This window comes from Lagopus leucura, unplaced genomic scaffold, assembly GCF_019238085.1.
Source record: "Lagopus leucura isolate 7727_CA_CO unplaced genomic scaffold, USGS_WTPT01 35066-0_obj-0_obj, whole genome shotgun sequence".
Taxonomy (NCBI): Eukaryota; Metazoa; Chordata; class Aves; order Galliformes; family Phasianidae; genus Lagopus; species Lagopus leucura.
This window is the reverse complement of record NW_024966277.1, coordinates 9691-22870: the sequence shown is the minus strand read 5'-3', so window position 1 is coordinate 22870 and position 13180 is coordinate 9691. Positions and strand designations below refer to the sequence as shown.

Below are 13180 nucleotides of genomic sequence, written 5' to 3'. Positions count from 1 at the left end.
TTGAAAGAAATGATTCCTACAGCCGAATCTCATGTTCTCCACTTGCAACTGCAGACATTTTTTTCTCTACAGTTCCATCTGCATTGGTTGTTTCTCCTAAAACTACTACTAAACTTGACAGAGTGGTGTGAGGATCAAGTAGTTTCAGAAGAGGTATGTCCACCTTTCTTTCTTGAAAGACGCGGTTCTGAATTGTCATGGCTAACATAGAGTCTATGCCCAATGATGAAAGTGGAGTATTCATGGCCAGTTCATCTGGGTTCAGTCCAGTGAGGTCAGCCATCAGTGAGGTAATATAGTCTTCAGACTTGACTGAAGCAGTATCCTGGACTTGAGATTTCTCAGGGGGTTCAAGCTTGCTTCCAAATTCTTCTGACATGAGTGATGTAAACCGATTTTTAAGTGAAATAATCCGAGTAAAAACATGATTAAATAAAGTTGTAAAATTTAATTTGACAACAGCTTGCTGAGGGTTATTTGAAAGTAAGCTCTTCTTGAGATACTCATGAATCTCATGCACCTCCAGAATACCTATGCCCTTGGATCCCAGAATGTTCTGAATCTGGTTTTGATTGAGCAATACGCCGAGGTTCAAAGCACCCCAGTTGATGGACTGGCCCGAAAGACCACAGTTCCTCCTGTAGAGGCAGAAGACGTCCAGGAAAGAGTTTGCAGCTGCGTAGTTTGCCTGCGTGGAGTTTCCTAGAAAGGAAGTAACGGAGGAGTAGCACACAAAGTAGTCAAGCTGTTGGCCTCTTGTAGCCCAATGAAGATTTAGGGTCCCGGCCACTTTGGGGCTTAGCACTTTCTGAAAGTCAGCAAACTTCAGAACTTCAAGACGACCATCGTGTAAAACAACAGCACTTTGAAAGACACCTTTGATTGGACACCCTTCAAATAATTTTGCAATGATCTGGAAAGCTTCCTCAACATCGCTGGTCAAAGTAATGTCACACTGCACAAACACTATTTTGCTGCCTTCATACTTCATCTGCAAATCCCTCATCTCTTCTTGCTTCTCCTTGCTCGGAAGTTTCCTGGACAGTATTGCAATGCACCCTCCTCCATTCGCCGCAATGAATTTCACAGTTTCAAAGCCAAGGCCAGTGAGCCCCCCTGCTACTACGTAAACAGCCTTCGGCTTAAATATCTTCTTCTCAGATCCATACAATGGGATATCTGAAAGAACAGGGATGTCTTTCTGCTTTCGCAGTACAGCAAGTGGGACAGATTTGCAGGTAAAAGAGCACACCACAGACTGCGGCCTTTCAAAGTTCTCAGTTTGCTGGAAGACAGAGCCTGGTAGATGTCTAAACCGTTTCATATCTAAAGAACCGATCCACACCCGCACCGCCTTTTGCAGTTCCTTCAGAGATGCCTTCTGGAAGATACTGCTAAGGATGAGAATATGAAAGCTGATATGTTCATGATCAAGTCCACTGACGCTCTGAATACATTCCGATTGCTGATGGCCACATACTATCACCACATCTTTCAGACAGTACATGTGTGCCAAATCCTCCTGAGACAGTCTCCCTACTGAAGGAAGAACAACAAGGGCATTGCATGCATTTATATGCTGCAACATATCAGGAGTGGGCCTTGCAAGTACTGTTTTCCAGCCCACCTCTTCTGCTGCCACAGAAAGAACACGGCATAACACTGATGATGGTTCTGTAGAAATAATTCCCAAAGTTCTGCCGTGCTTCCCCTTGGGTAACCTCTGATTTAAGATCTCCCATGCAATGATGAAGTAGGACACACAAGGGACGGTCTGAAAGCACGGAAATTTCTTTACATTTAAACAAACAGTTCCTGGGACCTGAATTCTGGATGATGCAGCTGCCGGATAACATGAAACCACGCGATCACCCACTTTAACCTTCTTCACAGCTGTGCCTATTGCAATGACTGTGCCACTGAAATCAAGAGCTAAAAGTCTGTGTTTGTCTGCTGCTTGGGAATTCCAGTAGAGTGCATTGCCAAAGTTACGACTAGAAACACTAATGGGAAAATAATCTTCAGAGTGGATACAGATCTTATCCACTTGAATCTCAACACTTTGATTTTCCAGCTGAGTAGCAGTGCTGGTGGATAGTTCAGCAGACAAGTCTTTTGCTGAGTATGGATCAGCAGTGTACAAAGTGAATGTTTCTGAATTCTGGAGAGACCGTACATGCTGGCTGTAATCTTCATCTACAAAAGGAGTGCGTTTGATTTCAGATGCATAAATTCTTCCTTGGCTGATGTAGACTTCCGGATAATCCTTTCCTCTGTATTTGACAAGGACATCTGATAATGTTGAGATGTCCAGGGAGCTGGAAGAGCTGAGGTCAATTATCTGAAACGTGATTTCTGGAACTTCAACAACACAAGTTCTGGTCATGCCATGCAATGCAAACCCACAGTTAACGTGGTCTACATTTCTTTCTGTTGTTCTGTAGCTGATCACTCGGATTGAACAGGGAGACCTTTTCTCTCTTAACGCCACGATAACTTGGCGATAGGCTTCACAACACTTGGAGAGCTGGTCGACCACCTTGCTTGGGAGCTCTTCATTCACCTTTTGAATTCCCCACAGGAAGAGAACTTCATCGTAATCCTCAACCTCTGCTTTCATCTTATTCCCTGCGTGGACTTCCAAGAGGGATTCCCAGTCTTCATACATAACATATCTGGAATCGGGATGCAAATATTTTCTGAGCTGCTCAGCTATCCCAAATTTGTCAGCAAACACTAGGACTCTAGGCACTGCTTCTACACAACCAATCATCTTTGACGGAGAAACTTCTGACCACTTGTTTTCAAACATGAACTCATTGTCTCTGGAAGACGCTGGTTTCATGAAAGTGATGGCAACACGCTTGAGTTCAGCCAAAACGGACCCATGTTTGTCCATGAAGCATCCACAGACCTCAAAGCAGTTCCCAATGGATTTGCTTGTTCTCATATATATCATCATTTCTTCCTCCAGAGGTCGCAGCACCACCAGGCTGCCTATCCCTGAAGGAAAGCCTGCTCTGGACTGCTGCGTGCTCGAGATCATGACAGCAGTCATCTGCATAAAACAGTCCAGCAGCACTGGGTGGATACAGTAGCTGTACATCTCTCCGAGAGTCTCCTTGTTCACCTTGATGCTTGTTATAGCTTCCTTCAGTTCCTGGCAATAATGCACATCCCTGAGCTGCCTGAATACGGAGCCATACTGAAAGCCAATCTGAGACAGTGCTTCATAGACCTTCTCTGTGCTAATCACTGACGTGCATCTGTGATAGACCTCTTGGAAGGAGATGGTGCTTTCTTCCACAACAGCCTCAGGCACCTTTCTAACTTGGCCTGAAGCGTAAACTGCGTTGGAGGAAGAGAGTATCTCAAAGGCTGTCGCTGCTTTCTGTGGACTCAGATTGATATTCAAGACTTGGGAACTCTGTGTGAGAACGCAGGGCGCTGAAAAACTGACGCTCATCTGGCAAGCACTCAGAGGCATTTTAGGTCCTGAGCTGCTCATCACACAGGCCAGACCAAGCTCCACATAAAAAGCACCAGGAACTAAAGCCACACCGTTGTTCTTGTGCTCATATAAGTAGGATGTGGTGTCCTGGGAGAGCAGGCAGCCAAACTGCGTGTTGTCACTGTTGATGACATAAATCAAAGGATGACCAGAGCCAACGTCTCTTTGGTTTGCTTGTTGGCGGGTATCCAGAGAAGCCACAGCTCTTTTACGATCAAATTGATATCGTGGAATGGTCACTGGAATGCTTTGATATCCATCATAAAAGCGGTGCCAGTTGGGATTATAGCCCAATTCAAACAGATTTCCGACCAAACTAAAGAGTGCCTGATACTCTGCATCAGACTGCAGAGAAGGGAAAACCTTGGTGACTTTCCCTAGAGTCTCTTTTATATTTCTCTGCAACACTCTATGAGGACTTATTTCAACAAACACTACATTTTCCCTGTCTCTAGCTGCAGTCACTATGGCTTGAGTGAAAGCAACTGGCTCACGAGTATGCTGGGCCCAGAATTTGCCACGAGTGAAGTCATTTGCAGAAGCAGCTGCCCCGGTCAGAGTTGAAATTACTTCAACATCACCCTTCTGTTCTTCTAAAGGCTCTATGCTCTGCTCCAACTCCCCAAGTATCACATCCATGCTAGGGCTGTGGTAGGCAGCTGGGACATTCAAGACATGAAGAAAGATGTTTCTGTGGCTGAAAGCTTCTGCTAAATCTTTCTGGACCAAGTCCACATCACCTGGACTTCCAGACAAGGTGCAGGAAACTGGGCTGTTGAAAGCTGCAATGCACACCTTTCCCGAGTAGCGATGCAGATGTTCAGCAATCTCTTGAACGGGGATGTTTCCAACCACCAGCATTCTGCCCCTGGCAGTCTTGGCCTGCAGCCTGCTCCGGTGATATATCACTTTGACCGCATCTGCCAGGGAAAGGTACCCTGCAAAATGTGCTGCGGCAACTTCCCCCACGGAATGGCCAACTGCAGCCACTGGCTTAATGCCCCAGTACTTTAGAAGAGAAGCTAAGGCAACCTGCAGGGCAAAGAGCATGGGCTGGGAGAGTTCTGGATTCAGCAACTCCTTTGAGCTGCGACCTCTTGCTGGCAGAAGGCTGACGGGAGCGTGTTTCCGAAAGAGCGCTTCTACTTCCTTACACTTGTCTCTGAACACCGGCTCTGAGCTCAGCAGTGCCTCACTGAACTCCTTCAGTGTTACGCCGTTGCCACAGAACACAAACACCAGCTGAGGCTCCACCTTTGACGTGGCAAAGTCAGTGCTTGCTGCCAACGTAACTTCTTGCTGCAAGTGTCGGAGAGAGTTTGCCACAAATGCTTTTCGGTACCTGTAGTTGGCATGGCTTCTTCTGCAGGCAGATGTATAGGCCAGGCTTGGCAGAGTTACGCAGTTTCTTGTACTCAGATGCGCAGCTGTGTCTGCCATTGTCATCTGAAGGGACTTAGCTGATGCTGCGGACAGCAGGACTAATTCCAGCGGCCTCTTAAAGGCAGGAAGAGGCTCTGGCTGCTTAACCTGCCTGACTACAACGTGGGCATTGGTTCCTCCAAATCCAAAGCAGTTGATGCCAGCTACTCTTCCGTACTCACCGGAATCTTCCCAGGGCTCCACCGCGGTGGGAATGACAAGGTTTAACTTCTCTGTATCGATGCTGCTCATCTCCTTTGAGTAATGCAAAGATGGAACAATCTTTCCATGATGCATCATCAGAAGCACTTTGATCAAACCGGCTGCTCCAGCAGCTGATTCAGTGTGGCCAATATTTCCTTTCACCGAACCAATTTTCAGAGCAGGAACTTGTGAAGGTCTGTTTTTACAGATGACATTGCCAAGGCTTTCAGCTTCCGTGGGGTCTCCAGCAGCAGTTCCCGTCCCATGAGCTTCAATATACTGCACAACTGAGGGATCCACATGACCTTCATAAATGCTGCGCAGCAACTTCTCCTGCTCTATTTGAGACGGCCTTGTGATCGGCGTTATAGACCTACCGTTCTGATTGACTGCACTGATGTTTATAACACCCCAGATTTTGCTGTGGTCTTCCATTGCCTGTTTCATAGAAAGAGAAAATCATCTTTAATCATCTCATGCTTTATCTATTTGCGAGGAAAAGAACCATCAGTAAGCTTACATTTGTGATCTTTCCCACGCTAGAAGAAAAGCATAAATGTTTTCCTAATGCTAATAATAAGCTTATATTAGAAATGCTTTTTGCTACAGTAACTACAAGAAATGGATACACAAAATTCAGGTAAGAAGCCAGGCTTATGTTAGGCTTCTTCACAAACAATCTTACCTTTTTCAGTGGTTTGAGGAAAACAACACCACAGCCTTCTCCCCTTCCGTAGCCATCTGCCTTTTTGGAAAAGGGTTTACTCATTCCATCTGGAGAGATCATTTTTGCTTTACTGAGAGACACAAAGGTGAGGGGATCTATTATGCTGTTCACACCACCACAAATAGCTGCCTCACAATCTCCTGGAGTAAAACAGAAACATATTCCAGTTGAGATGTTCAAGGTCACAGAAAGAAACACATTAACTGTAACTTAGTTGATTGAAAAGACAGATATTACAGAAAGACTTCACTGATACTAAAAGTTAGTTGTGATATTTTAATTGTTAAGATTGGAATCTGTCATTGTGATTGGTTGTTGAAAAAGTACCCAATACAATTATCTAAAATTACATCAGGCTATGTTAGAGAAAGTAACAGAATTCCTCAGATTACTGCTTCTGCAGGTACAGTACATATTTCTGAGGCACTGGAATCCATTAAAGCACCTACTGGTGAACATGAAGGTATTAATCACATCTCAGGAAGAATGAAAATATGAAATATTTATATCTCAGCAATTTCATACAGCATTAATTCTAATTTATTTGCCTACCATCTCTTCAGTCCCGTTACCTGATTTCATTGCTCGCAAGGCGTAATGCAGGGCAAAAAGAAATGATGAACAAGCAGTGTCAACTGTCAGCGATGGTCCAGTCAGATTAAATGTGAAGGAGACCCTATTAGCAGCTATGCTCATTGCTGCTCCTGTACCAGTGTAATGATTTATTTCACTTACTGATTTGTTTCTTATGATTTCAAAGTCTCGATTCATAAGGCCTGTAACAATACAAATATGTCATGTTACCCTGAGTGAAGAAAAGGGATGTATAGCACTGAACTTGACACCATGTGTATGTTTTTCTGTTTCACCATTAACCTACTTAGCAACACAACTTCTATGGTAAAGCTTTTTCTACTCAAGTCAGAAGACCGTAAAATACAGGCTTGTCCTGCTGGTTTAGGTCATTGTATGACACAATTAAGGTATACGTAGCCTGTTTAGACCCCTGAATCTCAGTTTAAGAGTAGTTGGTTTGTCTTATCTATGATAACTGATACAAACAAGTTGGAGTGAGGACAGATGGAATGGAACAGAAACTTACAGAGCATTACCTTCATTTCCTCAAATGCTCCAAGTTAAATATCACAGTGAAAGCTATATCAAGTGTTCTTCATGTATCTTTAATTTGCTCACTGTGATCCAGGAAGTCAAGAAAGAAGTAGAAAAGAACAGGACCTGTGTCTGGGGCAGCATTTGAACTGCTTCCCTGGGAACACAGATGCCTGCACTATAGGAGGATCCCAAGTCCAAAGGCATGTGTGGAAAATGCAGTACATCTCTATAGAGAGGAAGGAATAATTCCCTCAGTGTAACGAGAGCATATTCCAGACCAGAGAGCAACATAAATAGCTCATCCCTATCCTTCATCAGTCTAACTATCCTGGACAGCTCTGGAAATAGACACATACTACAACAACCAAAAACAGATTGGGACAATCAACAGTTGGACAAGTGCACCACAGTAGCATACTACTAACTACAAGATGATCTTAACCTCAAAAACACCTTAACCACTGGTACAGTGTTACAAAGGTGTCAGACTGGATTGAGAGTATCAGTCTTGGAAAAGGTTTGGGGGTTTGGCAAGGTGAAGACTTTAACTGTTTTCTGTCAACACCAGTGCATCAAGATATTAACGGGAACATCTAAAAGTAGATGTGTTAATTATATAATAAATTTCTAGAGTGACCTAACAGTCTATCTTCACCAAAATTTTCCAGTAGTGTCACAATACAGTAGCCTTAAGGTTACATATGCAGTTTAGAAAGGGGTGTTTCATTTTTATGAGGGTAAAAGGGACATTCTTCATCATGAAATTATGCCTTACCAACAAAAACACCTGTTTTGGTGCCACTGATGGCTTCTACAGGGACTCCTGCATCCTCCAGCGCTTTATATGTACATTCTAAAAGTAATTTCTGCTGTGGATCCATGCTTTCAGCTTCCACATTATTAATTCCAAACAGGTGGTTGTCGAAAGTGTTAAATCTAAAATAAACAGAACAAAAAGAAGCACAATATGAATAAAATACTCATTTAAATCTAGCCAGATTATTACCCGATATTTATATACACATAATTCCCTAGCATGATGAATGACTGACTTGAGTCAAAAGGGAGAAAAAAATATTTATTTATTTATTTATTAATACATGACAGTACAAGCCCAGGGAAAAACAGGACTAATCATGATCCAGTTCTGGATTCTTATGATACTGGTCATAAGAACATTACACCTTCACAAGCAAATCAAGAGCATAAGATCCCTCTCTTGTCCATTTAGCAAACGCAAATTTTCTTACTTTGTAATAAAACTCCCACAGCATTATTTTAATTAGTGCTACATGCCCCAGGAAGCACAGGATTAGGGCCTGAGGTCCAGCAGATCTGGTCAACCTTCAAACTGAAACTGGGCAAGGCTCCTAAGGCAGACTGTACTCTGAGTCCATACTCTGCCGCATTCTTCCACAGGCCATAACTGGGCTTTACAAATCCTTTGGCAGGCTGTAGCCCAGCTCAGATCTGAAATACACACCTTCATACCTAACGCAGGTGCATGCGTGTACTCAAAAAGTACACATCCATTGCACGACTGGTTGCATCCCAACACATGACAAGAATGATCGTAAAGTTGCATTACGCATTCAAAGATCGTGGCCTGCAAAGAAATGTGCTCATAACTGTCATGATACAGGAATTCCTGCAATTTGAAAACTACAAGTTCATTGTGTGAGATGAAAGAAAACTGTTTCTACGTCCAATTCATAATATCTCCCTGCAGCTTGCTCTCTCTGAAAGGCTGGACACATCAGACTAGATACAGAAAAAATCTGTGGCACAGCACAGTAACACACTCACTCAGTGAGAAGAGCAGCTCGTGTTGTATACATTTTTCCTGGCTTGTTACTGTCTGGATCGTACCACTCTTCGGTATTAAATCTCTCTGGGGGGATTTCTACTGTGCAGTTCTTGCCTTCCTCCAGCACTTTCCAGAAATTCTCAATTCCTTCACCTATTGTACAAATATGGCAAAGAAGATTACATTATGCATTCCCTTTTGTCATGCTCATTCAGAAAAACACATTCTGTTACCTGAAACTCCCACATATAAATCTAGGTAGCTGAAATGTAATTGCTACAGACAAACAAACCATCATGTTTTGGTGACACAAATATGGGAAGGAATGACTCATCTTTTCACTACATGCTTAAAAGCAAGTTAACCCACCAAATTAATTCCTTGAGAACTCTGAAGATTGTTTAAGAAAAATAATATGGCAGATAGCAAAATAACATGGCATCAATGTTCCAACACACATTCCATCTCCTCCCAGCTTCAGCTTTCTCCACTATTCGTATGTCCTCATCCACGCTCCCTCTGGAAGCAGTGCTAACCTGTTACATGACCAAGTACTGACCAGCTCAGCTCTAGCTGATGTGGGACATCGGGCACCGGAACTGTCAGGAATAGTTACTGGATGACAGCAATCTCACCTGAGGCTAAACACCCATGCTCAGTCCACCAGCCAGCTACCTAAATGTCTCCATCCATCTAACCTAACAATACAAATGTCCCTATGGATGCACAGTCCTACACCTGCGCATGATCATCTGGCCAGTGCACGTGCAATAACCCCAAATCATCCCTGACACGTTTGGTTTGTCTGCATGAGTTTCATGAATGCAGCTCAAAGCCCTGCCCACAGCGAACACTGCAGCTCTCGCTCTCAGTGGGCCAATTCAAACAAACTCATTTTCACCATAATGAGATCATTCAGAAAGATCCTACAAGTAGCAAAGCCATGAACTCTGCAAAATTAAGGGGGAAACATGCTATTTTACTCCACATCAGTGCTAACAAGTGACTGTGCTTTTCAATATTCAGTCAGCATCCTGCTTTCTATTTACTCAAAACTTACCTCCGGGAAAGTTGCATGCTATTCCCACAATAGCAATTTCATCTCCTGTCTCCATCTTCATCACCTGGGCAGCACAACACAGTTAGAAACAAAACTCAGATCAAACAACTTTACATTAACCGTAAGATAAATATTAGTTTAAAAGATGATCTTCGCGTAAGTACACATATTTGCTCAAAGGTTGGCTTATTTTGAATGACTTATTTTTGGCTGCAATGAGAAAGGTGGCCAACCTGAGGGGTATTTCTCATTCACTCTACATTTAGAGGAAAGTCCCTGACTAATTCCTCGGACTCCCTAATCCACAGACACTCTTTTTGCTGTTTAGCCTCAGATACACCCATCACCACCTCGTCTGCTCTTCAGCGTAAAACACAGTTACCAAGCAGGCTCTGCATGTTACCAGTTAAAATCAGACCAGCTAAGCAGTCAACAAACAATCAAATAAGGGAAGGAACAAAAGTTGCTTCATCCACACTCTGAAAAAGCGCTTGGAGAGAAAATCCTATTCTGGGCATTGCTTTGCTGGATCCCATGGCTGCCTGGCTTTTCTCTGAATTGCCTTCCGCTGGTGAAGTTCCATAAGAGAACTCCCACAGACTATGCTCAAGGCTACCAACAGCTAGCAAAGAGATCTCTGTATTCCTGACAGTGAGCAATCTCCAAATAGCACCACTACAGCCCCTGGAATCGCTTGCCTTGCATCCCACCTGCAGCTTCAAGGAGAAAGCTTTTGTTGAGGAGAAATTTGAAACAAAACCGTGACATTTTTCAACAACATAATGGTAAGGAAAAACATTGTATCAAACAAAATTTCTCAGAATAGACTTCAAAGATTTTGTTTGTTTGTTTTGTTTGTTTGTTTAATTCTGGAATTCAAACTGGGAGACAAAAATGAGTTCAATCCAAAGAATGCCTGCCTTGAGAAATTAAAACCACTGTACTGATTCATAGTGTAAAAACTTTATTTCACAGTGCTATTAAGGGAGATAAAGGTAGAGGGCAAATAAGCAAATATAAGATCTGGCTTTCCAGGATTAAATTCTATTTTAACAATCACAATAATTTTTAAATCCCATACAAAAGAAATCTTTTATTTATTTCCAAATGACAAATGCTTATAATACTGGAAATCCCTTCCAAATAGTCATTAGTAATTATGATCATAATGAGATCTAAACATACTACTGTCTTGGGACCATTCTCTACACCCCAGTCTTGGGTGTTAGTTTCTGTTTTTATAAATCTCTTCATTAATTTATATTTTGAATTTCAGTTTCTATTTATTTCCATTTCATAGTTTATTTAATTGTGGCTAAACTTCCTTTTCATTTCTACTTCCATTATATTGATTTCCGTATTACTCACACATTGTATTTATATTATATCCCTATTTAAATTTCACAGCCAACCTAAAGTTGGCAAACACAGCCCAGCACACATACAAACAAAGCCCAGCACAGACACTCTTACCACAAATATACTAGAAAGCACTGGTTTTAAGTTATATCTAAATAGCATTTCATAGAAAAAGAAGGAATTTCACCTAAGTATGACAGTTACAAAACTATCCAATGAGATTCATAACTCTTACCTTATGTGATTCCAGTAGGGGTTACTAACAGGCTGAGTCTTTGGAAGTCCTTTATATAGCATTCTGGGAGGTTTCTTATTCAAATCCATGCTAGAACGTGGCAAAAACGTGAACGCCTTTTAGAAGAAAAAAGCAAATGAGTCATTACATTATGATTAGTCAGCAGCTCTCTCCATGACTAAAGTTCAACATTCCCTCCTTGAAGGCAGTAAATGCAATCAAGTGTTACATCAGTACAAAAATAAAATCTGTCTTATCTAGCCCCCACTCTTATCTAACATCCAGAAGCAAACTCTGAAGGCATCACATCCCCCAGCCACTGCTAGATGCCTTTTTTAACTCTTCCCCAGCTGGTTTCATCCTAACTACCCAAACTCATCTTTCTCCTTCTCCTACTTGACAATGGAAGCACAGTCTTTGAGGAGCCAGGAGAGTCCACATGTCAGCATCTTCCCTGATGTTAGTGCCTTCCCTGGCTGTGGAACAAACCTTTTTCCAAAAAAGAAAGAAGAAATCACTGTCCTGAGTAAAAGAAAACAACGTATACTGTCACTAAATAGCTCTGAAACCTGCTCTGAAAAGCCCCAAATCTTCTCACTTTCATAGATGTAAAACGCTTTCCTGTATTCTGGCATTACTGGGGTTATTTATGCCATTTCTTCAAGTCAGTTAACCCACAGGCTCTGCCCACATCATCATCTCTAGGCTGATTCACAAGGTGGCTACTCCAAAGACAAGTTGAGTCTCCCTGTATTTTGCACGTGTCTAAAGAGCAATCCTGACATTTTCACTGTTAGTTCTGAAAGTAAGAAATGCCGAGCCATGTGTTGAGGTATTGGTTCAGTATTGGAAGGAGTACTGAAATGAATCCTGCACAACTATGAATTTCAATGCAAATTAAACCAGTTTGTGCACTACTCAGATACTGATAGGGAAGTGCTGTTAATGTCACTGATCCAAAGCAGAAGACTGATGAACGGTTATCAGTCTGTTGTATGAGCACTGCTGACCTGCAAGAATATACTTACAAATGGGAGGTAAAGGATGTGAGAGTAAAATATGTCAGCCTGATTTTGCTGAGATCAGGTTGAGGGCCTGAAACAGCAAAGAGCTTCCCCATTCATTCTAATTGTAGGGGGGAAGTATCACTGCTGGCAGTTCAACCGTGGACAAAAGCAACTATTTTCATGACGATTAAGAGGCAGTAGAGAAGACACAAAATCATAATAGGGAGGTATTTGCCTAATTTTCCTAAAATGTGTGTGGTAAGAAGGGGAATAAGGGGGTTCATATTAGTTTCCCTGAAGGTGGAATACAGAAGCCAAATACCACTGAAGTTCACCGTGTTGTATTAATAGAAATAGGCCTACTAGACCAAAAAAATTGGTCCTTAACATCAGTTTCATGCATCAAATGAAATCTACTGCTCCAGGTTAACAAACTGTAGACTGAGTCCTCAAAAACTGTTCAGGAAAAACTGGTTTTCTTCCTGGCTCCAAGGTCCTGTTAATTACCCTCAGTTCAGCCCTTGCCCTTAAGAATCCATCTGCAGACTGAAGGAAGATATGCAAAACGTAAGGCTATCAGTGCCACCCAGAGCTGCCATCATCTCTTGTAGGTAGGACTGCCTTTCACTCCATAATCTGTGCATTTATTATTGTTCAGACTTCTGATTCAGTCTCCTTAGTCTGCTAGTGAGCTACAGTCACCTGCAGCTTCTGGATTCTGGGTTAAAGTCTGTA

The 13180-nt window shown here is 42.4% G+C and overlaps 1 protein-coding gene across 1 annotated transcript; it reads right to left on the bottom strand.

Annotated features, from left to right (window-relative positions):
• On the bottom strand, window positions 1-9905 carry LOC122192510 (highly reducing polyketide synthase PKS6-like). The gene is made up of 6 exons (XM_042893062.1): window positions 9845-9905; window positions 8784-8937; window positions 7753-7913; window positions 6437-6640; window positions 5823-6004; window positions 1-5575 (listed from the first exon to the last, which is right to left on the bottom strand). Exons 1-6 carry the CDS (start codon window positions 9903-9905, stop codon window positions 17-19), a joined length of 6321 nt encoding a protein of 2106 aa, XP_042748996.1. The 3' UTR covers window positions 1-16.
• Window positions 9906-13180: the final 3275 nt, after the last annotated feature.